This window comes from Lissotriton vulgaris, chromosome 9 (genome assembly GCF_964263255.1).
Source record: "Lissotriton vulgaris chromosome 9, aLisVul1.2, whole genome shotgun sequence".
Classification (NCBI taxonomy): domain Eukaryota; kingdom Metazoa; phylum Chordata; class Amphibia; order Caudata; family Salamandridae; genus Lissotriton; species Lissotriton vulgaris.
This window is the reverse complement of record NC_141697.1, coordinates 458,771,551-458,796,642: the sequence shown is the minus strand read 5'-3', so window position 1 is coordinate 458,796,642 and position 25,092 is coordinate 458,771,551. Positions and strand designations below refer to the sequence as shown.

The window sequence follows — 25,092 nt, the reverse complement described above, 5'->3', positions numbered from 1 at the left end:
AAATTGAATATTACTTGTGTGGGCGACCTCTTCGCAGACGGTAGGCCCGCACCTGGGAGGAGATAGACCTGGAGGACGCCCCTGGGGCTCTCCTCCCGCGGTTCCAGTTCTATAGAGTCAGACATGCCTTGAAGGAACTGCTGGGCGAGGACATGACTGAACCCCAGGTGGTATTAGCATATGATTTTATTGTAAACGCTAAGACGTCGTCTAAAATGATTACGAACTTGTATCACAGAACACTCGCCTAGCGGACGGCGGACTATGCAAAGCCTCGCCTATCATGGCAGACCGACTTGGAGGTTGACCTCCCTGAGGATAAGTGGAGTTACTGTTGCGCGAATTTAAGAGAGTGTCGCTGAACGGCCGACATCTCTTGATGCATTTTACATTTTTGAATAGGGTGCATTACACTCCCGAACGGTTGTTCCGATATGGACTGAGGGAGAGCCCCGGATGTGAAAGATGCAGGGAGCAGTCTGCAGTTTTTTGCACTTAGCTTGGCTCTGCCCGAAAATTGCAGATTTTTGGCGCGCGGTCTACGATGAAGTGAACAGGATTACTCATATGACGCTGACCCCGACTCCGTTATTGGCCCTGCTGGGGTTTTCTAAAGATATACTACCAGAGCATAGAAGGCTCGTTGACATGGCCTTTCTAATTGCTAAGAGATGTGTTGCGCTAACTTGGATGCACGGACCGACCCCGACACTAGCTAAATGGTCCAGAAACATGCTGTATTGTTGCACTCAAACGGAGTTGTATAAAGAACTGCTACCGCCCCGTAACCGACCCAAGAACTATTGGGCGCTGTATCTGGAGAGGGGTGCTGCACGGGAGGCAGTGAGGCAGACATGACGCAGGAGCAGGAGGGGATACAGGAAGACACAACACACAAACGAGGAAACGCATGCTTAGGGGGACACCTGCAGGGGTCACCGACTCCATGTTTAGGATTGTAGCCAAGAAAGCGCTGGGGGACCGGAGGGGGATGAGTATTTATTGCCTGTCAGTAATGTTAGTTGTGTGGGAAGCAGTGTATTATTTTCTAATAACTATGTACGTTCTGAACAGTAATTGTGTTGCTCTTTTAGTACGTGCCAGGTTTATGACCCTCGATTATATGTTCTTGGAATACCAATAAAGAAATGAAAAAAAAAAAAAGCAGGGGTCTTCGAAATACACAGATCTCACTGGGCTGGTATGCAATGCTAGAGGAATATACTGCGATTGACATTTTGTCATACTGAAATGTGTTGGGTCTCTCACGTAGGAGCTTGTTCCACAGTTACGGAGCAAATGGTCTCCCCACATTATCTGTGGGCTAGTCTGAGTTAGAAGGCGGAACTGAACAGTTTCAAATGTTTGACCTTGGAACCGATTTACACGCACCTGTGAACATGATCGATATGCAAATACTGCTGTTGTAATTGATGACCGAGCACGCAGGGAGGGATGGGGTTTGGGTAATAGTTTTTAGTTAGGATGTTATAATTGTACTGAATATTGATTGCTGGTTGACTGAAATGTTGCAGGCGAGAACGCGGAGAGTAATCTGTGTTGACAGATAATTGGAGGCTTATTTTCACAATCCTGGTTCGCCATGTATTGCATACAAGGTCACTTAGAGATGCACGTCCTTGTTATGTATATCATATTCTATTAGATATGAACATGCCATACTATATCATATGCTCGTATGTCGTTATATCTTCCTACAATGTCTGGCTCACTGTTCTATGAAATCAATCAAAATAAATATTAAAAAGAAACACAATATATATTGATTCTACATTTAGCAAACAGTATAATTACCACAATTAGCCAGGGTTAGGTGCATACTCAGTAAGGCCATCACCAGCAGTCCAGGTGGGACTCACATTTTGGAAATTGAATCAAGCAAGTCACCCAGATCATTTAATATTGCTGCTCTGTGGCACAACACCCAGTAAGATGCACTAAATCAGCATCTAAAGATCGACATCAGTCCCAAGACCCTCAAGTGTTGGGGTATGTACATTTGATGAAGATATCTGAACTGAAACTACTTATGTTTGATGTTATGAAACCTGCTTGGTTTGGTCACACAACTATTGCCACCCATCATCTGAGAAGGTAAGTGCTCTGGCCTGCTCCCGGCAAACTGGACTTCTAAATGCCAACCCAACTTTGTGTACCTGGGTAACTTTGTACATAATCTAGACTAATCTACTCCCCACTTAGCATGCTTATAGGATTGTATAATAGGTAAAATAGTTCAGGTTAGACTGGGAGCCCAGGTAGCAACAAGGAAAGTGAGTGTCTAATCCTTTAATATATGAACATCTCAAAAACTCCTTTAATGAAAGCTGAATTTGTTTAGTAACCTTCCAGATGTTTACACATTATAACGAGGAATACCAGATCGACAAGCCAGCCTTCACTGTCAGCAGCTACAAAGTGCATCCCACCAGAAAGTTCTGAAAAGGAAACCGAAACATGCACAGCAACAACCTACCTTCTAACTGTTTCTGAACTCGTCTTAGTTCTTTCAAGATGCAGCTTATTTCCTAAAAAAGAAAAATGAAATATAAAAAGTTTGTAGGTAATAAATATATGTATTAATATGGCGGTAGCTGGCGTGAATCTAATTGAAGGGACAAGCTAGCAAAAGCACAAAAACAAATCTTACCTCACAAGAGGCTTTTTAGATCGGACTTTAGGAAAGCCGTCAGCAGAGGTTCTTTGAGGGGACAGGATCTTGTGGGAACTATCTAGGGGCAGGCAGGCCAGGAACAAAAAGCAGCCATTGGTTGTTCGGTCATTAACATGTTGGTCAGTCCGTATTACTGTCATAGGTTGATAAGAACTCTTATTAGTGATGTGAAATTTAAACTGTGCACCAAGAATAGATTTTCCACTGCATAATGTAGTAGATGTACGACTCTGCATGTCGATTAGAACACTCATTAGTGATGTGAAATTTAAACTGTGCACCAAGAATAGATTTTCCATTGCATAATGTAGTAGATGTACGACTCTGCATGGAGGTCTTCTTTTGTCCTAGCAAGACCCTGTCAAGTGTGGCAAGCCCTGGAACCTCTACAAGCAAGCTCTGGAGCTGCATAAGCACTGTTTACCATCCGATGAAGCATTACACTAGAATGGGGAGCACCTGATGTAGTGCTGGCAGGATTCTGAGATGGGATACCATCATCCGAGATTGCCAAACTTCAGCCTCAGTGTTGTGTCAACACTAGTGCAAGGCGCCAAAGCTTTACCATTTCACACTGTATTAAACTAACTGACCACTCCTGCAATGTGGATAGACTGATTCAACTATCTGCACCATGGAGACAGAGGTATAGGTTAGCAAAATTTTCAAAACCTAAAACCCAAGACAGGAGCGTGACTTACTGCAGACAACTACTATGAGCACAGAAGAACTACAACTGCAGCAGCTACCAACTTAGAAAACTACTACATTGATGTAATGACAGGCAAAAAATGGCCAGTCCATCAACTTTTGTTTTTGCAGATACCAACAATGGCAGGTAGCTTATTGGTTATGAACTTTTCTTCAATTCATCAAGTTGTGACTACATTAGGAATCTCAAGATGCCACAAGTCGGGAATGAGTTTTTACTTTCCATTCTGGTATTTGTACTTACATTTTCACATTACAATTCAGGACTAAAAGAACCAGAAAGCAAAGCAAAGGATGCTGCAGATGCCTAACAATGTACAACATTAGGTAAAAACAATATTCAATTTGGTTAATTAGGAAGAGGAGGGAGATTGCTTTATAGCAAAGTGGCAGAAGCATTTCACAATGTATGTCTGTCTGGCATGACGATGTTGTGGGGATGAACATTCATAGTTGTCAAGTGGATCAAAATCTTGCGTAAAGTTTTCAGCTAGTCGTGTCCTTTTAGCACACCCCACATTGCCCACTAGAGTTTTTAAACATATACTTATAGCATTAACAATGAAACTAAAAGTTACAAAATGCAAAGTGCTGTTGGCTGAAAGGCAAGAAATGGTGTGATGTGTAACATGATTTGAGCCCATCTAGCAGCTATGCATATGAAGCTGTGATTTGTAAATGCTACAAGTGGGAAAAGAAACCAAGACCTCCCACCTCTACTCACTTATTGCTTCAGACTGGACGCAGACAGTCCAGGACTAAAGTGAACACATACCATGCCCGAATGTGTGTATACATGCACGAGTACACGCACATCCATACACAGCATATATTTATGTTCAAATGCAGAGGCAGAATAAAACATTTAATTTCATTCATTAAAATCACATTAAAGGGACACAGGGACACACAAAAAGGCATAACACACAGACAAACACATATGCAGACAGTCACACATACAAATCAGTTGACATGCATACAGAAAGACATGGGCAAACAGATGGATAGGTAATACATGATTTTTGTGGTCGAGTGATCCCTAGATGCACAAGTATAAGGAGATATATATATTTTTTGTGACTACATCAATGTGGATAAATGGATGCATAAATAGATCAACTGGGGGTTGTTGAAGTGATGAGTAAAAGCGAGTGGGTGGATAGAGCCTGGGAAATGATTGCGTACATGTGGTTGGATGGACAGCCCATTTATTCAGTTCAAATAAGCTTTATTCGGCGTTTGGCCATAAAAGCAACATAATAAAATACATACAGGTAAAAAATAACTCAGCATAACATTGCCTGGTTAAAAGAAAAAAGAGATAAGACCCAACTAAAAATAACTAAATAACTAAAAATAGTTTAGCATGTAAGCAGTTATAAATAAAAACCCCAATACACAGAATCCCCCTTTTTCACCCGCTGTTATTGTAATTCGGTGCTCGAGGACCAGGGTAAAAGTCATGAAGGTCCCAAATACGAATGGAGCCATCACCAAGTTTTGGCTGGATAGATCGCAAGTAGGGGGCAGTGTTCCTGTCCTTAAACCTAACCAGAATCAAGTCCCCCGGAACATTTTTGGGCAGATGACCAAGCCACCCCACCCTTCTGACGCTCTGTATCCCACCGTCTAGCAGGGAAGGTAATGGTCTATTGTTTTTGAGCCAAAAAATGGCTTTGTTAAGAAGGTCCCGATGCAGTTCACGTTTTCCTGGTCTGAGAGCAGGGACCCCAGAGAGAATGGTGACATAAGGGGCTGCTACGGGGGGTAAATCGATGCAATGTCTTCTATCTGGTGCGATCACAGGAGCTCTTTGTGGGGCATGCTCGTGAATACGGGTGATATTGTGATCACTTTGAGACGATGGTGTAACAGGGGAATCACATGTTTGTAAAATCCTGGGAGCATTGTCCGTAGGCCTTTTGTGGGTATTAGTGGGGGAAGAGCGTATGGGAGTAACAGTGTTTCTAGTCGGTGGATATGACTGTGATACCGTTTTTTCAATCCTGCACAGTCTATCTCCCAAATCATTTATTTTAGCAACCAGTGGGGAGAGCGCAGTATCAAGTAGTCGCTCAATTTGGGCCAGAAGAGACGATTGAAGTGAAGATCGAGACTCAGCCTTGTCCACAGGTGATGAGGCTGTACAGGGTCCGGGTACTGAGGGGCTGCATTTATTGGATGGAGGGAGGGTTGTAACGGGGGAAGCCTGGGGAGACCAGGTAGTTTGGGCAGTGTCTCGAGACACTGTGGGGGGGGATAGAGCATCCGGGATATAGTGTGTGCCACAGAGGGCATTCAGCTCTTCCCAGATGGACATTGAAGAAGAGTGACTGTGTACAGTTATCCTGATGACAGCTATAAGCAGTTCAAGACAATAGGGATGGAGGAAAAGGAGCTTGACTGTACCTTGACCAAAGCTGGAGCCAGGAGTGGTGGCCCGTCCCGTCCTCCTTGTGCCTCTGAGGGCCACAGAGGGCCCGCCCTTTGCCCGGGCTTAGCCCGGCGCGTCCCGCGCGCGTCCTCGCGGGACGAGAGGCGTTCCGCTGTTTAGTAGCGCCCCCGGGCGCAGGCTGTGGTGTCACCGGTGCGCCGGTGAAACTCCGGGGCACCTGGGAAGTGAAGTCCCTGGCCGTTGCCCTCACGGCGCTGCTGGGAGAGCTGGTGTCGGTGTCTTGGCCGTTTCCCTCACGGCGCGGTCTGTGGCCTCTGCTGTCGGGCTTGCCTTGCCCCCCACTGAGCGCTCGGCGCTCCGCTGTTTAGTAGCGCCCCCGGGCGCAGGCTGTGGTGTCACCGGTGCGCCGGTGAAACTCCGGGGCACCTGGGAAGTGAAGTCCCTGGCCGTTGCCCTCACGGCGCTGCTGGGAGAGCTGGTGTCGGTGTCTTGGCCGTTTCCCTCACGGCGCGGTCTGTGGCCTCTGCTGTCGGGCTTGCCTTGCCCCCCACTGAGCGCTCGGCGCTCCGCTGTTTAGTAGCGCCCCCGGGCGCAGGCTGTGGTGTCACCGGTGCGCCGGTGAAACTCCGGGGCACCTGGGAAGTGAAGTCCCTGGCCGTTGCCCTCACGGCGCTGCTGGGAGAGCTGGTGTCGGTGTCTTGGCCGTTTCCCTCACGGCGCGGTCTGTGGCCTCTGCTGTCGGGCTTGCCTTGCCCCCCACTGAGCGCTCGGCGCTCCGCTGTTTAGTAGCGCCCCCGGGCGCAGGCTGTGGTGTCACCGGTGCGCCGGTGAAACTCCGGGGCACCTGGGAAGTGAAGTCCCTGGCCGTTGCCCTCACGGCGCTGCTGGGAGAGCTGGTGTCGGTGTCTTGGCCGTTTCCCTCACGGCGCGGTCTGTGGCCTCTGCTGTCGGGCTTGCCTTGCCCCCCACTGAGCGCTCGGCGCTCCGCTGTTTAGTAGCGCCCCCGGGCGCAGGCTGTGGTGTCACCGGTGCGCCGGTGAAACTCCGGGGCACCTGGGAAGTGAAGTCCCTGGCCGTTGCCCTCACGGCGCTGCTGGGAGAGCTGGTGTCGGTGTCTTGGCCGTTTCCCTCACGGCGCGGTCTGTGGCCTCTGCTGTCGGGCTTGCCTTGCCCCCCACTGAGCGCTCGGCGCTCCGCTGTTTAGTAGCGCCCCCGGGCGCAGGCTGTGGTGTCACCGGTGCGCCGGTGAAACTCCGGGGCACCTGGGAAGTGAAGTCCCTGGCCGTTGCCCTCACGGCGCTGCTGGGAGAGCTGGTGTCGGTGTCTTGGCCGTTTCCCTCACGGCGCGGTCTGTGGCCTCTGCTGTCGGGCTTGCCTTGCCCCCCACTGAGCGCTCGGCGCTCCGCTGTTTAGTAGCGCCCCCGGGCGCAGGCTGTGGTGTCACCGGTGCGCCGGTGAAACTCCGGGGCACCTGGGAAGTGAAGTCCCTGGCCGTTGCCCTCACGGCGCTGCTGGGAGAGCTGGTGTCGGTGTCTTGGCCGTTTCCCTCACGGCGCGGTCTGTGGCCTCTGCTGTCAGGCTTGCCTTGCCCCCCACTGAGCGCTCGGCGCTCCGCTGTTTAGTAGCGCCCCCGGGCGCAGGCTGTGGTGTCACCGGTGCGCCGGTGAAACTCCGGGGCACCTGGGAAGTGAAGTCCCTGGCCGTTGCCCTCACGGCGCTGCTGGGAGAGCTGGTGTCGGTGTCTTGGCCGTTTCCCTCACGGCGCGGTCTGTGGCCTCTGCTGTCGGGCTTGCCTTGCCCCCCACTGAGCGCTCGGCGCTCCGCTGTTTAGTAGCGCCCCCGGGCGCAGGCTGTGGTGTCACCGGTGCGCCGGTGAAACTCCGGGGCACCTGGGAAGTGAAGTCCCTGGCCGTTGCCCTCACGGCGCTGCTGGGAGAGCTGGTGTCGGTGTCTTGGCCGTTTCCCTCACGGCGCGGTCTGTGGCCTCTGCTGTCGGGCTTGCCTTGCCCCCCCAGCCCATTTATTCATCCATGGACTCACTCACTCATCTTACCCCTTCATTCCTACATCAGGGCACTCCTCATCCTTGCTTCATCCATTCATTGCTTCATCTTTGTACTCAGTTACCCAGTAATCGATTCTTACAACCACTGACCCACATCTACATGTACACCCGCACATAAAGGCATTATACAATCAATGAAGAAGCAATTCCACTTAAAAAAACATAAGCCAGACTTATTTATTGTATCAATGCTTGCTGAAGTTGTAGTAATTCTATATTTCATGTTGGGTGCATTACACAGTTAATGTCCCAGCGTTCTACCTGTGACAAAAAGTAAAACCTTTCCAAATATTTGTTAATGGAACAGAGGAAACTACATATTTTGCCATAATATGTCTGCTAGTTCCAGTGCTCACTGAAAATGCTCGTGAAGTACAAACTAAATTAACTTTGCAATATTCCTGCATCTGTACCACACAAAGCACAATTTTATTCATTTCTGTTTCTTAATAGTAAGTTAGCAAGTGTAAGGCTAACTGAAAATGCAGGCAATCTCCTTTACTCTCTGAGCAGGAAGGCAGCTTTCTAGCGGATAGCCAGACCACGAGCTTATCCACTAAGTTGTGCATACTTCTGGTAATGTCCCTCCATGTCTGGGAGACTACCTGTCGCACAAACACCAACACTGATCATATACCAGCTCTATGAAGACTCTGCTGTGCATTCTCATCCTTGGTTAAGAAGAATTTGGAACAGGATCAGAGTGGGGTGGTTTAGATCCTACTTTTACATTCCTTTTCCACGCAGGGGATGTCGACCCATTGTCCAAGGTATAAGAACCAGTGTGGGTTTGTTTCCTTTCAAATGTAATTTTTCTGGCTGCTTCTCAAACACATTACTTATACACTGTGATGACTCCAAGCTGAAGTATCCAGAACAATTGCCCATAAAGTCTGAGATCTCTTGCCTGGCTGTCAGTGGCCTTCTTGAGGCAGTAATTGTGGACAGAGAAATGGGCAGGCCAGGCTTAGAAAACATACTCAATTTTAACTCGCCAATTATATCATGCAGGGGACATTCATATCTCAACACCAGTTTGGTCCCCTAACCTGGCAATGCAAAGCGCAGTTGTAAGGATAAATGACAGCAATTTAGTGATGGTACAAAATGTCCCCATCCGAAGATGGTCACTATCATCCATTGCACTTCACGATGATTTAACCATCCAGTTCCTCTTATGTCTATGCTCCTCTGTTTATAACCATGCAACTGTAGCAAGTGCAATAGGTCTGACACAAGGCATGTTCTCTTATTATTGTGTCTGCAGTACAAACTAGCATGGCTTAGAGCCTACAGCAGGGCAGCCCACAGTTGCTGGCAGTAGAGGCACAAGAGGGAGCAGAATGGAGCTTTGAGCAGCATGGTGTAGGGAGAACAGCTGTCACGGAAGAACTGGACTGTATGTAAGTACAGAGACTCCAGGTTTGACAGCGAATCACCTTGGGCCGTACTCGCTATCTAAACACCCAGGGTGTAGAGGTAGTGTACGATGACTGAGTCTTGTACATTTGCTCAGAGTTCATATAAAGGGACTACAACTTTGCTCATCTGAACGTGGTCCGCTGGAGCTCAACTACAGATTTGCATTACCATAAGAAGTGATTGTGGGCTCATAAAGCACGTTATTTGAAAAACAAAACTGGATCTAGTGCGAACAATGCAGCTTCAGTGTTACCCTAGTGGCTAGAAGACTAACAGATTGACGTTGATCCCAGTATAATGGCAACAACAATTACCATGTTTGATTTAAGCAACAAGGGACATTTTTTTCCACAACCAACCATGCTGAATTATTTCTAGAATGTCGAAAACCTCACAAGTATAGAAGGTATATTTATATACCAACCCCACATGCAGTCTTTGCATTTTTTTCGCAGTTGTCCTGGAATCTCAGGCATTGTATGACCCGTGGATCACAAGTGAGTGTCCTTACATCTCTTTTCTGACCTTGAAATAAATACTGCAATTTGAATGAAAGTAACAACACAACCCATCTATTAGGCCAACAGTGACAAGGAAACATTGCTGGGCAGCTCTGCTGTTAAATACATAGAGACCTTAAGCTCTTTGTCTTTTATTGATGCACAAAGTGTGCATTCATCCTCAACATGCATGATTCCATCCCAAACCGGCTAGTGTGGTACACGACCTTCCAAGCTTCCAATCTCAATGGGCCCAGAAACGAGCGCAAGATAGCCATTGCAACGTTCTCGCTGGATACACAATTTATTTTACCTGAAGGACTAGGAAACGTGCTCTCTTAAGTGAGAAAGGATTCTCAGTTGCCTAAATGTTTGATTCTTTTAACAGTCATTGTGTACTTTAGACTTGCCCACCGCAAGTGATCTATTAATGTATCAGTTCACTTTTGATGCCACTATGTTGTTGAGGACTTGTTAAGGTTTCCTTCAGAAATGTACCACAATATAGTAATATGGGTTCTTGCCAGATTGTTCTCTCACATAAAGATGACATTTGCAAACAGCTTTACTGCATGACCATACCCTGATGGATAAGTTAACTGCATGAGCACACTGCAGAGCAGTGTTGGGAAAGTGTGGCTTCCTGAAAGTGGAAACTGACTTTGATATTAAATGCTTCAGCCACTCCAGAGGGACTCTACCTGTCTCAATATGGAAATGGAATTGCTTTTTAAAATCTGGCTGATTGCATTTACTTCATTCATCTGCATGCTTGGTACAGCCTTTTATAACTCATTTGTGGAAATGATGCATGCTGTAGTGTTGTTTACAGTGGCAGAAATTCTGGATTAGCAGCACTTTAGTTGCTGTCAATTTTGCATCACACATTGCACTGAAGCACACATTAAGGTACCCTTGGAGGCAGCACTCATACCCCTAAAGGAAGAGAAGTATACACTTACTTGAGTATAGTAAGTGATACATAAGTCATATGTTTGCCTTTGTATTAGTGGCACATTTTGGCAAATCTCCAACATTTCCAAGACAAATACCTCCAAGGACGTGTTTTATAATACATGCTCAATGTGCCTACTCAGTTCTGATTACACCCTATTCATCTCCACTGAGAATGTAGCATATACACCCGCTCCATGTCTGTTAAAAAATTATCTGCAATTTATTCCTGGACTTTTTGTGGTGCACTTGGAGTGGATGTAAACTCCATGGAATATACTAAAATTCGTATAACATTAAGCCTATTGCTCACTCACTTGGTTGCTCTGCTGAAATTCATCAACCTCTTTGGAAGACAGCGCTTCTCATTTCAATTATCAGCGGGTAAGAGACCCCTCCTCTTTTTTTTTTCATAATCAACTTTACTACTTTGACGTGCCCCATCTCACCCCACTCAGCACCCACATTCCTTCTTTACCTTTTCATCCAACACCAATATATTGCCTAATACTGTGTTGGTTACATGCCTTTCTTACAGCCAAACTTTTTCACTAAACCAAGAGTCTCAATCCTCATTTTTCTAAACAATTTGGGCCCGCTTATATAAGGAGTAAGGGTGGGCGGAAAATCCGTTACGCTCGCGGATTTTCGGTAAATTCGCGATCCGCGAACGCTCGCGAATTTACCGAAAATCCGCAAATTCGTACGCAGCAGATTTTTTTTTCTTGGTGATACAATTTTGCGGCGTGCGGTGTAAGTTCGCAATTGCGAACATGTAGGTGCGGCGGGCAGCAACAATCTCGCACTCGCGAAATTACAAAATGTGCAATTCTGCACAAGAAATCCACTAGCAAGCAGCATAGACCTTCTGAAAATGATGATTTTTATAAGAATAACTCCTCAGGTTGACATTTGCCTGCCCTTTTTTGGATTTGAGGCCTTTTGACTTTCTTTGGATCACTTTTGAATTAAAAATAAACTTTCACAAGTAAGTTTGTTTGGGGCATTACATTTGCTGTTCTGCAGAAAAACGAGTTTTGCTAATCTGAAAGCACTCAGCAGCAGGTGCAAACGTTCAAATTCATCATTAGTAACCATTCCCTGTAGTGCTTCCTGACTGGGGCCCCTCCAGAGTTCAGTTGCTAGTTGCAACAATTGTATGACCCTGCTCTGACCCTCACAGCCGGATCATAGAATAGCTACAAGTAGGCCACAAAGGTCCTGGAAAAAAAATTGCACTGCAACAGAAAGCAAATTACAGATAAGGAAGCAGGTGTCAGGCTGGAATTTTAAAACAGTGACACATTAATAAGTCAACCCCAAATTAATTCATGTCAGTTGAAGCAGGGCAGGTGTGCTTGCTTTTTCCCCCCATAATCTACAGTGATGATGATGAACCAGAGGGTGGCATTGATGTACCAGAGGGTGGCATGGGTGAAACAGAGGGTGGCAGTGTTGAAACAGAGGGTGCTGTGAACCTGTGATGATGAACCAGATGTAGAAACAACATATTCGCGACCGTTGCGTGCCGACAAGTAAGTTCGCAATCGCGAACTGGTACAAAATCCTCGCGAACTGGCAGAAACCCTTGCGAACACACAAAAAAAAAATCCGCAAATTCGTGAGAATTCACGGATTTTGCGGATTGCAAGTTTGCAAATTCGCAAAATTTGCGAACGCCAGATTCGCAAAATTCGCCCATGCTTAATAAGGAGGTAGGACCATAGTCTGCTGTTGCGGTGGTCACGAGACCACCCGATAAGCATTCAATTACAATAGGACCGCCGTGGTGGCATTCGGAAAGTGCTCCTTTACGCTGCTGCTTCTGCTGTGGCCTAGGAAAAGGGCTGCAGCACAAGCTGCCATGTAAAAGAGCACTTTGAGCACATCCATGCACTATGTGCCATGCACCATGTGGTTGATGGCACACGGTGCATGGATGTGTGTGGCGGCACTTCATGTGCCCCCAGGGCTACTTTGAAGTGGCCCACGAGGGGCGGGGTTCCTGTTTGGGGCACCCACAGTCCCTTTCTGACAGCCTTTTCATGGCGGTCAGACTGCCCTGAAAGGCTATCGGAAAGGGACATCGTAACCCAGACTGCAGTGTCTGCCACTGCACTGCCCCCATTTGGGACCACAATTCCAACCGCTGCCCAGTTGTGATCACTGATCTTGGTGGAGGCGGCGCACTGTGCCCCAACAGACAAGGGTCCAACAGCCAGCTTTGTAATGGGGCAGTCGGACTGAACGGGTTGCCTGTCAGTGGGACTGCCACCGATGGTCTGTCGGCGGCGATCCCACCAACATTACAATCAGGCCCTTTATTTAGTACTTGCAAAGAGCCTAAGCTCTATAAAAACAAACTCTTCTCCCTACCCAGTTTGCCTTTACTGGGCTCTTTATTTAGGATGTATCGGTCTAAATATACCTACTGTCACAAATACTAAAGATTTGGCCAATTTGAAAATCTAGAAACAAAAGAAGGTCCTAGGATGAAAACGTAAATACTAAACCTTATTTACATCAATCGCTCTGATGCTCACCCAACTTTTTTAGATAGCTAAAATTGACAGTGACAACTATAGGAAGCACAATAGATTCTACATGATCCACAAAATAAGATAAGCAAACCCTTGTCTGGAAAACATTGCCTCGGTCACAGAGATGCACAGCTAAGATATGCTATACATAACAAAATTGTGGCTGAACCTTCACTCCCAATCAATATTAGAATTCCTAATCTAACAAGACCATAAGACAAAAGACATACACCTTGTTGTCAGCATAGCCATCATCTTCAGGAACACAACGGAACGAAAGCAAGTTCAAACCACTTCCTACACCACCTTTGACTGTCTCCAAGAAGCTGCTCCTCTCTCCTCTTCTAATACTACATATCTAAGCATCATTTATAATTTCTCCAAATTAAAAACTAACTTTTTAGGGCATCTAGCTAACATATTCGAAACTCGCTTTTTCACTACACAACATTTTCACAGTCTACCTCAAAACGGACTGGTGCAATATTAAATGTAGACAGGTGTGCCTGCTAATTGAGACTCTGCCTTCCCGACACCGGGTGCTTCCTTGCTGCTCTTCAACCCACGCCTCACGGCCCCCGCTGCGCGGGAGCCGTTCGAGGCTCTGCCACCACGGGATTGCTTGATTTTGAGAGGTGACCGACCGACGAGGGAACAGCATAGGATCAGGGACTGCGAGGTCCAGCGGGCGCTGCGGTAACAAACTCGCCTCAGCTGGACCTCTTCCCGCCCCCTCCTACCGGACTTTAAGAGTGGAGGGCTGACCTTAATTTTGTGTGCCTGCTAATTGAGATTCTGCCTTCCCGACACCGGGTGCTTCCTTGCTGCTCTTCAACCCACGCCTCACGGCCCCCGCTGCGCGGGCGCCGTTCGAGGCTCTGCCACCACGGGATTGCCTGATTTTGAGAGGTGACCGACCGACGAGGGAACAGCATAGGACCAGGGACTGCGAGGTCCAGCGGGCGCTGCGGTAACAAACTCGCCTCAGCTGGACCTCTTCCCGCCTCCTCCTAGTATAAATAACTGGACAAGGACGCGCTAGCGGGACGCGCGCGGGGCGAAGCACGGAGCGAAGCCCGGGCAAAGGGCGGGCCCTCTGAGGCCCTCAGAGAACCGAAGAGACCGGACTGGACATTAACCCCTGGTATTTTTACTTTTAGTTATCGGTAACATATTGTTGTGCTTCTATTATCCTTGTCTTGTGCATCCAGTTTAGTGTATTTATCATGTCTGACAAGCAGGGAGGGTTGTTAAACAAAACTCTAGATAACTACTTCACTAAGGCTTCCCCAGACATTCCCTTGGAAATCGCTTTGGCAGAGCGCTGCGCTGAACGCCGCCGCTATGTGGAAAGCTTAAAAAAATCGGCCTATGTCACCACTATCCTTAGTTCCCCCTAGTACTAGTGAAAATTCCGACTTAGCTGACGTTATTGTACACATATCGGACAGTCAGCCAATAGAAGTAATTACCACTACAACATCCCTAATCACTTCCCCTCAATTGGATACGAATGGTACCCCTTTAATTACGCACATGAGTACCCCTAATGTCTCAAAGCCCCCTGCCCTTATACCATCCAAAACAGTGCGCAGTAGGGCTAAGAAACCTATGCCAGCTCCAAGGATACATGGACCACCTCCATGCAAGAAGAGGCGAAAAGGGGGGAACCTACAACAACCAAAACTAAGTCACTCTGACTTTGGGAAAAAGGCGAAGACTTCTGCAGATAGCACTGATAACCCATTAGTGTCTATAGTAGGGTCTATTACAACATCAACGTCACCCCCCAATATGCCTATAAATATAGAGGGTGACATGGAAGCCTCCACGATGGTTAAAGCGCCCCAAGCAGATCATGACTCTGTTACTCTTGATACCTTAGAAAGTTTAATTAAGACCTATTCTGCTTCGATTTTGGAGAGGTTGATCGAAGTGGAACTCAGATTAAGTTCAATCGAGCGTACACTGGGAAACAAGGGTGCAGATAACACCATAATCCCCAACATAGCAATGCACAAAACTGCTATTCAGGCTGAACATATTCCAGTTGCCTCAGCCCCAATAGCTAAATCTACCTTGATGGCGAACCCCTCCACTTCTATGCCCAAAGGGAATAAAACAACAACTGCTCAAACAATTCCACCGCCCAAAAATCCACATAAGCAACCAGATCCCATGCCAGTTACCATAACAAGCAAACCGCCCAATGGCGCGGCTAATACTCCCCAGGAAAGTTCAACGACCGAGGCGAGGGGACAGAAGCCCAGTTGGGGGAGACCCAAACAGGCTCCAATTCCAGAATTACCACCAGAGGCAGTGCCCTTTGTGGTAGTTCTAACAGGGGTCCCCGTGTTACAAACTAATAAGCGGGAGGGTTTTGCACAATTAAAAAATAAGATCATGCATTGGCTAAGTCTATATAGGCCAATGGCAAACCATGTAAATGGTGAAATTGTGCATGTTCGTCGCCTCCAATGGCTGGGAAGTAGACCTAAAAACATCGAGGGAGATGTGGTGGTTGTGAATTTTAGGAACCCCAACGCAGTACAATTTATATTAAACTGGCCGCCAGGCACCACCAGTAATTGCATAATCCCTAGACCATTGACATATTTTTATCCCAGGTCAGTGGTATTTCCCTCCCAGCACCAACCACCCTCGCATATAACACCCCAAACCCTTCCCAGTTCTTATCCACCACTTATACAGAGGGCTGGCAACATTCAACACATACTGCAACCGCCTATCAGACAAAATCCTATGGACCTCTACTACCCGCCAAACCCCGTGCCCGTACCTGATCCCTTTGGTTGGAATTGTGTTCCTTATAGACACTCTAAATTCAACAACAGAAGAATGGACCATCTAAAGCCTTTCACTCCTCTGGAAACCACCAATAGATTCGATATATTTAGTGGTCTAGATGACTGTGATTGATGCCATATGTCTGTGGGGATCGAGGGAAGGGGTTCAGAAAATGTCAACCTGTTGGGGGGGGGGGGGGGGGGGGGGGAGCGGGAAGTGAATTAAGTTCATTGAGAGTTGGTGGTATTACTAATGAAATTGAATCTATGGGGAACATAGGCCCTTTATCTGTGGCTGTACCAATAATTGGGGATAATTCTATACCAAATGGAAATGTTAGAAACCATAATGATCTGCTGTCCTTGCAGGGTGATTTAATTAGATCAGAATGGTCTTTAGTTGAGCTCGGGGAGGTGGAAAAGGTATCGTTGGAAAAAGCCCCGGAAATAAGACAACCATTAAAACCGGTCTCTTGGAACATAGCAGGGGTGTCAAAAAACCTAAGGGACCCAGAATGGGCAAGTTATATTGATTCCTTTGACTTTTGTATGTTACAAGAGACCTGGTCGGTCGAAATTATACACAGACTAGGGTACAAATCGTATGGCACTAGTGCCATTCCATCTAGATGTGGAAGACCTTCGGGTGGTTTGATAACCTGGGTGAAAGTCAACTTAAGGGTGAATATTGTAGTGGTGGATGCTAATTCCCCAGATATACTGGCCTTGAAAATCACTGCACGAGAGGGGAAAAAACTTTTTCTAGTAAATGTATACAACAGGCCGACACCCATAACAAGAGAATCTTCAACACTATCTCACCTAGATCTCTTTTTGGGTAATCTGGACACCAGGGAGGACTTCATTATTGTGGCAGGTGATTTTAATTGTAATTACGAGCAGATTGTGGGACTTAGTGACATCTTCTTAGAAGAAGAAGAGGCGAACAAAATCCCTGCTTTAGACAATGCCAAACCAGTTAAATGCTCGACCATGGCCCTCCAAATGACGAAATTATGTGCAGAACACTGCATTAGGGCCTGTAATGGTCGGCTAACGTCGGATAGTCTGAAGAAGCCTACCTTCTTTAGGGGGAACTATAAAAGCAACATATCTCAAAATCGAGGCTTCCCTATTTGAAGACATAGCTTCCTCCATGACCCATGAAGTAACTAATGGTGACAACAATGAGATCCACATTAGTAACAATAGACGTTCTCTTAAATGGTCATTTATACTGGACAATGGCGAAATTGTCGCAGAAATATACACACTTTTCGCATGCACCTTTGGCCCATATTTAAATTACATATTAGATGAGGGAAATAATAGCCACTTTAAGATGTTAAACCAAAAATTCTTTGAGGCTCTAAAGTTGCTAGTCACCAAGATGCCTAAGAAAAGCCAGCAGAAGACACACAATTTGTCTCATAGTAAACCTTGGTACAATAAAGCTTGTAGGGAGTCCAAAAGGGCACTTTTAATCGCGATTAAATCCAAGGCACTTCTTGATATTAAGTCAGCTAGGAACAATTATAAATTGGTACAAAAGGCATCTAAATTAGCTTGGGAGGAAAAGAAATGGGCGGATTTGCTGCGTGCAGCAAAATCACGTGATAACGTAGCTTTTTGGAGGTTAGTAGCGAATGGGAACCACCAAGGGAGAGTGGTCAAGGACGTCTATCTGGACGAACAGACCTGGGTAAACCACTTCACCAGCTTCTATAAAAAATACGAGGAACCCCCCACAGATATGGTTATCCCAAGCGATGCTCTCCCAACAGACAATTTGGACTTTACGTTAGGAGAGACAGAATTGGCAATAAGCCAAATCAAACCTGGTAAAGCCCCTGGGCTAGACAAGATTCCGGGAGATTTGTATAAACACGACCAAAAAATATGGGCACCTTACATTAATCACTTGTGTATTGAGCTATCCCGAAATCTAGACTTCCCAGAGAGTTGGAAGGGAGCTGAAATAGTTTTAATTTTTAAAAAAGGAGACAGGATGGACCCCTCAAATTACCGGCCGATAAGTTTAATGGATATACTCCAAAAAATCTATGCACAACATATTCTATTTCGTGTTAACGATTGGCTGGATGAAAAGGCAATTTTGAGTAGATATCAAGCGGGATTCAGACCCAAAGTTAGCACAATCGATCAAATTTTCCGTTTCTGTTGCCTTTACTGGAAATATGTTAAGATCAAAAAGGGCCAACTATATGTTGCGTTCATCGATTTAAGGGCAGCATTCGACCTAGTGCCACGTAAATTATTATGGGAAGCATTGAGTTTAGCAGGGATGCCAACCACCTTGATAGTGCAAATCAAAGAGCTCCACAAAGGCAACTTCGCAAGAGTCCGATGGGGCCCAAATGGAGAACTAACCCCCAAAATTCCTATTGAGCGTGGTGTACGCCAGGGGTGCGTATTGGCCCCTACACTTTTTTCACTTTTCGTGAATGACATTCCTTCATACTTAGAGGGATGCAAAAACGATTCCCCCAAGCTAAATGGGGAAAAAGTAACTTCCCTATTATTCGCGGACGACACCATTTTGATTTCCCAGACAAAAAAAGGTCTCCAAGCTCTCTTAAATTCCTTCAGTGAGTATTGTACCAAGAAAGGATTGGAGATAAATGGGAAAAAGACCAAGTGTATGGCCCTAAATCCAACCAAATCTGATAAAGGCTGCTTAACTCTAAACGGTTTAAAATTAGAATCGGTTCCTTACTTTGCACACCTAGGGGTGACACTGGATTCCAATTTTTCATGGAAAGCCCAACTGGAAAAAAGCAAGATGACATTTTGTCAGAATACAAAACCCCTTCTCAGGGAGCAAAGTCAAAGCACCAGCAAAGCCGTATCTCCTGCAGTTGAACTTTTCAAATTTAAAGTACAGCCTGCAGTGCTTTACGGCTCAGAAATCTGGGGCCCTGGGTCGAAAGACACTTTCAGTGTCCTAGATAATAACTTCTTGAGAAGTCTGGTCAGAGTCCCCAGAAGTACTCCTCTGGTGCCCCTTCAATTGGACTTAAACTTTCGTAGAACGGACCATCATATTATTTTACGCCCTCTACTGCTATGGATTAGGCTATGGCAGGTACCCGAGTTGCAAGATTACAGAGATGGGCTTAAAGAAATTATCGAGCTTGATAGTTTCAAAGTAATATCTTGGTTCAAACATGTTAAATTCTGGCTTAACAATCTAGGTCTGACACACTATTGGGAAAATCCCGACCTATTACCACCTAACTCAAAAACAACGGTAAAAAGGGTCTTTTGGACCTATATCACAGACATGATTAAAAGTGCTTCATTCAGTGGGACATTAGTAGCAAGGTTCCTCAGCTTCAAAGATGAACCAACCTTTGAGACCTTTTTGGACGAAATAGAACCACCCTTAGCAAAGACTCTATTTTTTAAATTCAGATATGGTAACCTCCAAACAGGCTCCACATTGGCTCGCTGGACTGGCGGTGCAAATATTTCAAATCATGTGGAAGACGAACCTTGCCCCATGTGTGGAAGTAACCAAAAAGAAAACGAGCAACATATCCTCTTTTTCTGCCCAGTATATGCCCAGGGTAGGAAAAGATGGATTAAACCAATATATCTAGCGTTAGGTGTGAGATCCTGTTCTCAGGCTCTGAGAATTCTTTCGACCAACACAAGCCAACCTATTGTATTTAGTGTAAGCAGATTTTTGCATTGTATTTTTTACCAAAGAAGAAAATTGGGCTATAGATTGTAAATAGGTAGAAATGTCAAAATTATGTTCAATTAATTAATAGGGGGGCCAACCGATGAACCCTAATGTTGTTGTTTATACCTGTCTCCAAGATGAATGAATTGTTCCTAATGAATGGTTTTATGTTCCACGCTTTTTAATACAAATGAATGTTCTTAAAGAATGGATTCATGTACCACACTGTCTATTTTTAATATGTTTTTATTGTATGTATATAAACTGTTCTTTTATGGCATTTATGCCGAAATAAACATTGAAAGAAAGAAAATGTAGACACTATGTGATCTCCATGTCCTTCTCAAGCTCAATAGTTTATCTCAAATGTAACCAGTCAAACCCATAATAAAGGTGGATCAACACTTTAATGTCTACTTCTCATTGAAGTTTACTGGAGTGCTCCATTTTCTGGTGCCGTTCATCATGCTACTGTAACTAACACTTCTCCCAGTAATAAGGGCAGTGAGAAAAAGTGATCACCCACTAAAAACGTAATATCTACATTGAAGTTCCATTAACCCTAACACCAACACAGATGCGACTGAAAAATTGTACAGCAAATTAGTCAACACCTTTGCTTCTGCAAACACTTCGGGAGAGGATTGTTGTTGTACTCATGCTGGGGTAACAGGGGTAATATAGATATGTAGTACTGAGTACAGGATTTACATTCAGCGGCAAAACTAAGATCAAATTCAAAAAGTGTTTTCTAGCTCACAAAGCAGTACACCAGAAAAACCCACACTACCTCGCCAACTACTTCAACATATATGGAAACTAACTAGACCGTTCAAGGTAATAGACTTCATGTTGGAAACCTCAAAATTCAGAATTTCTCAAGTTGTGAAACAATCCATTTCAAGGGTAATCATATACATTATGGACCTCCCTCAAAGTTTTCCTAATATTTTATCCCTCCCTTTTTGTATTCTTTGCAGACATGTAACAACGCTGATCTTTTTGTTCTTACCTTACACTGGCTAATCCGAATTCATTTTGTAAATAATCGAGCTTTTGAATGTATCCATCACAAATCGAACGACGCACACTCAACTCGCTAAAGTGCCTTACAAATATAATTATGTGATGCTTTTTACATTATTGTGCCTCTTACCCTGTTACGGTCATTATTTGTTTTTGTCTACCTCATATAATATGATGCTCTATTGTAAAGTGCACTAATATCACCGGGTGCAGACATGCTATGTAAAAATGTAATATAAATGAAATAGTAGCTAAGGTGGATTTCCCAAGCACTTATGTGTCATAGGCATGCTGCATATTTTACACACATGCAGGATTATAAGAAGTGTGTATTTTTTATCAGCATTATCTTTCTTGCAATAAAATTAACTTTTGTATACATGACACCTCTTCCAAAAACCGGTCTGAAACAAGCAAGCCAATAGGTCAAGCTTGATAAGCATAATTGAGTTACTTCTTAGAAGTGTACTTTATATAATTTACTCCGGTGCTAACATACCATTTTAGTTAGCACTCCATTTCTTAGGTCTCTCTCAAAACTATTCCTGTATACTAAGATTGCAACTTTCCAAACTTTAGTGGATTTACAAAATGTATTTCCATAACAGCATTACGACTAATAACATTTTATTGCAAGATGAAATACCTTATTGGAGGTCTTTAATATTGGCACTTCATTTTCAGAGTTAATTTTAGCTTCGATTTCCTCCCAACTTTTTTCCTTATTTTGAAATAGAACCCTGAAAACACCCAAAAATCCACAATTAGTTCAAAATCCTATTTTTAACCAAATAAAGACATTTACTACTGACATTTTTTACAAGCACAACTTACTTCATTTTGTCAGCAAGATTCTCTGTATGTGCCCTTATAGTATGTGACAGTTGTGAAACTGGATTTAACATGAGATTGTCAAAAATTACCTGAAAGAGAGCACAAACGTCACATCATTAAAAGCCTTTGAAACTTTTCAGTTCAACATTACCGGTTCCAAATTTAAGAGAATTCCCATTTAACTACTGAATGATGAGACCATTACAATGCCCCACTTCCCTTCCATTGTACCCCAGGGAGCAGAGGGTCAGAGGATGATTCAGCGATTGGAAGTTGGGTTGGTTAAGGTATTCTGGATGACATGTCAAAGCGAGAAGGGTGTCAGTGTCAATACAATTACCAAATACTTCCCATTTTAGTGCCAGGTATCACTTTCTTTTCACACCAAGCTGCACGATCTGCACGTTTCCATTTGGATTACGAATAACTAGCTGAAAGTAAGGTTAACTGAGCTAGTGCTGCTCATATGAGGGGAAAAGCATGCACTACTGGAGGACATGTTGTTAGGTTATTATAAGAATGCATCATTGCTCTTGTGGTTTGAGTGAGAGAGTTTGCACTGCTGCTGGTCGTGTTGCAGGGCATGATTTAAACCTGCACTGCTATCACTGTGCCTAGAAGTGTTGAAGGAAGTCTTCCATACAATTCTGCTCTCCGTGGGGCATCTGCCCTATGTGTATAGAAAAGCATGTGTTGCTTCTGTCCAAAACGTGCATCTGTTCTCGAAGTGTTAGCTGCTACTGCATTAGGTTCTTGAAATCTTTTGCTGTACAAAAGCTAAAACTATTGACTTTATCAAGGCTGGAATATAAAAGAGTCTGTGGGCCAGATGTACTATACACACTTGGGTCACAATAGTACTTTTCGGACCAAATTACTAATAGGTCACTTCACAAAACTCCGAATCATAATGGTTTGCGATCCAACATACCTCATGAATATTCATGAGGTAGGTCACGAATTGCGAATCACTATGTTCAGATGTCCTCACAGGAATGGTGTCTTGCCGCATTTAAATCAAGTACTTTGTTTTTTATGTGCCCATTTTCATCAAACAAGCCTGCTTTAAAGTAAATAAATTTGGTTTAAAAAAAGTCTGACTAAGAGTTGACAGTGGTCGCCGGGCTAATTCCCAGTCTCAAACATTTTTTTTTCATGTTTTGCGACCAGATTTTGGTAGCAAAACACTGATACATTGCTTTATTAATCAGCATTTGGAAGGGATGCCCAAACGTATCCCTTCCTAACAGCGATGCATAATGCATTTCGAAATCTATATAGTGATTCGCTAACCTATTGCTAAATGGTAATGCTGATTACCAAAATATTAACTGGTTTTAGAATATGTGAAAATCGCCATTAAGCAGGTTGAAAACCCTGTGATTTGGTGAGAGACAAGTTTTTGCAAGTGCTAAGTGGGTTGATGCATCTGACCCTATCCTTAAATTCAGTCAATAAAAAAAGAAGTTACAAAGGAGTCAAGTCGATTTCCTCTGTTAAATGAATCTGAAACATTACAGAACTGAATTGATGGGTGAGCACACATACACAAGGGTGTTTGTTCTGTGTTTGCTACTGATTCACTTAGAAGTAGGCAGTGTTTGATAGGTGAATGCTGGCTCGTTTTAGAACCACACTGATCAAAGGACTAAATGTTAATTCTATCTTGATGATAATGCACAAAGGTTGTACTTACTGCTGGACACCTCACAGGCTTAAGAGATGTACGGCCACATGCATCAACCTATTTAGGAAGTGCAAACGGTGCGAATCAGTAAATTCGTCCGTTTGCGAATCCTAAATAGGTTTTTGGGATGTATCAAACATTTTTGGGAAAATCGCTATTTTTTGCGAATTCCAAAACTGCGATTGCTTTTAAGGAATTGCAAATTTGCAATTCCTTAAAAGCAATGCATGATTGCTTTTAAAATTGCGAATTCACAATTAAGGGGTGCAAATTACCACGAGGGTGAATCTCGTGGTAATTTGCGAAAAAGTATTAAAATGCTCAAATTAGCATTTTAAACACTGTCATGTTACACACACACATGTCCTTAGGACATGTGTGTGTGAAACATGCACTTGAAAATACATTTCAGGGGTGCAGGGGGAGGTCCTTTGGACCCCCCCCTGCACCCATGGAATGCATTAATATTTTGCGAATCGCTAATTGAAATTCGCAAAATTTCAATGCCTTCCCATTGATTCCTCTGGGCCTTTTGGCCCATAGGAATCAATGGGAATTGCGAAATCGCAAATTAGAATTCGCATAATATTTGCGATTCAGTAAAAATTGCGATTTTTACCGAATCGCAAAAATTATGCGAATAAATTGATGCATCTCGTTTTGAGAGTCCTTATTTGCGATTCCCTAATTTTCGCAAATAAGGAATCGCAAAACCTTACATTGATGCATGTGGCCGGTAGCTTCAGCATATGGCGACAACTTTCCTAAAGTATTGAATGTAAATTCTTCTCTTTAGGCACAAATCTAAAAATAAGGATAATCATCATCATCAGCATTAAGGCTAGGCTGTGTTGGATCAAAAAATGGGCAAGTGTCCACTGCAGGAAAGTAGGTGAAGAAGTCACATTGAAGTCCTGAGTAAATGTCAAAGGTCAGCTACTGAGGTTCTGTTGGCACTGGAAACTAGGTGATCATACGTTTGGTCCTTCATGTCAAAGATCTGTTCTCTGGTCCCATCTGGTGCTCGCCCAGAAGCTGAAAAAGCGGCAAAATCTGAAACAGTATAAACCTTAGTATGGGGCCTGACTATTCCTTTTAACACCTTGAAGAAGCATAGTGTTGAGATGTGCACCATCGGATCAAAAGTAAGATGGTTTACAGCTATCTGAGATGCAAGCCTTGGAGTGATGACTAGGGTATACAACCTCTGGTTGCTATGGACTGTGAAGTATTGATAGAGGAGGACCAGTGATGTGCCGCTGGCGATGGAGACAGTATGGGTGACTTCGGCACTTTTGGAGGCACTCCCTACCCCTACTCCTGCAACTCAGGTACACCGCTGATCCTGGCAGGGGATTAGCCTGATGTTGATGGTTTGCCTACCCTACCACGCGCGTTAGGTGCTCCAGGAAAGAGCTACCACTATATCCCTGCACTGCTGTCACGCGCCTCCCTGCACTAGAGTACCAGCAGCTAGATTGAAGGGTATATATTTCAATACGGGGGAGATATCTCCTTTAGCTAATAGCTGGTATCAGGCTTGTACTCCTACAACATACCAGGGATGTTCTGGGAAGGTATGACGCTGTGAGAAGCAGGCTATGAGGATAGGTTATCCGATTGTTTTTGTCCTTCTTTCTTTGTCTTTATTCGATCTACCAAAGGCATATCATATAAGATACACAAAAAAGATCATACAATAAAAGCAGAAATATAAAAAACATCTACAATAAAAATCTTAGATAAC

The 25,092-nt window shown here is 44.6% G+C and overlaps 1 protein-coding gene across 2 annotated transcripts in view; it reads right to left on the bottom strand.

The window, feature by feature from the left end:
- Window positions 1–25,092, bottom strand: part of CEP170B (centrosomal protein 170B) — a 415,026-nt gene that overhangs the window by 23,393 nt on the left and 366,541 nt on the right. For both annotated transcript variants that reach the window (XM_086937908.1, XM_086937909.1), the window contains exons 16-18: window positions 21,659–21,747; window positions 21,471–21,564; window positions 2,498–2,549 (exon numbers count right to left, since the gene is read on the bottom strand). In XM_086937908.1, the coding sequence (XP_086794034.1) occupies window positions 2,498–2,549; window positions 21,471–21,564; window positions 21,659–21,747 (235 nt within the window). The remainder of the gene's footprint in view (window positions 1–2,497; window positions 2,550–21,470; window positions 21,565–21,658; window positions 21,748–25,092) is intronic.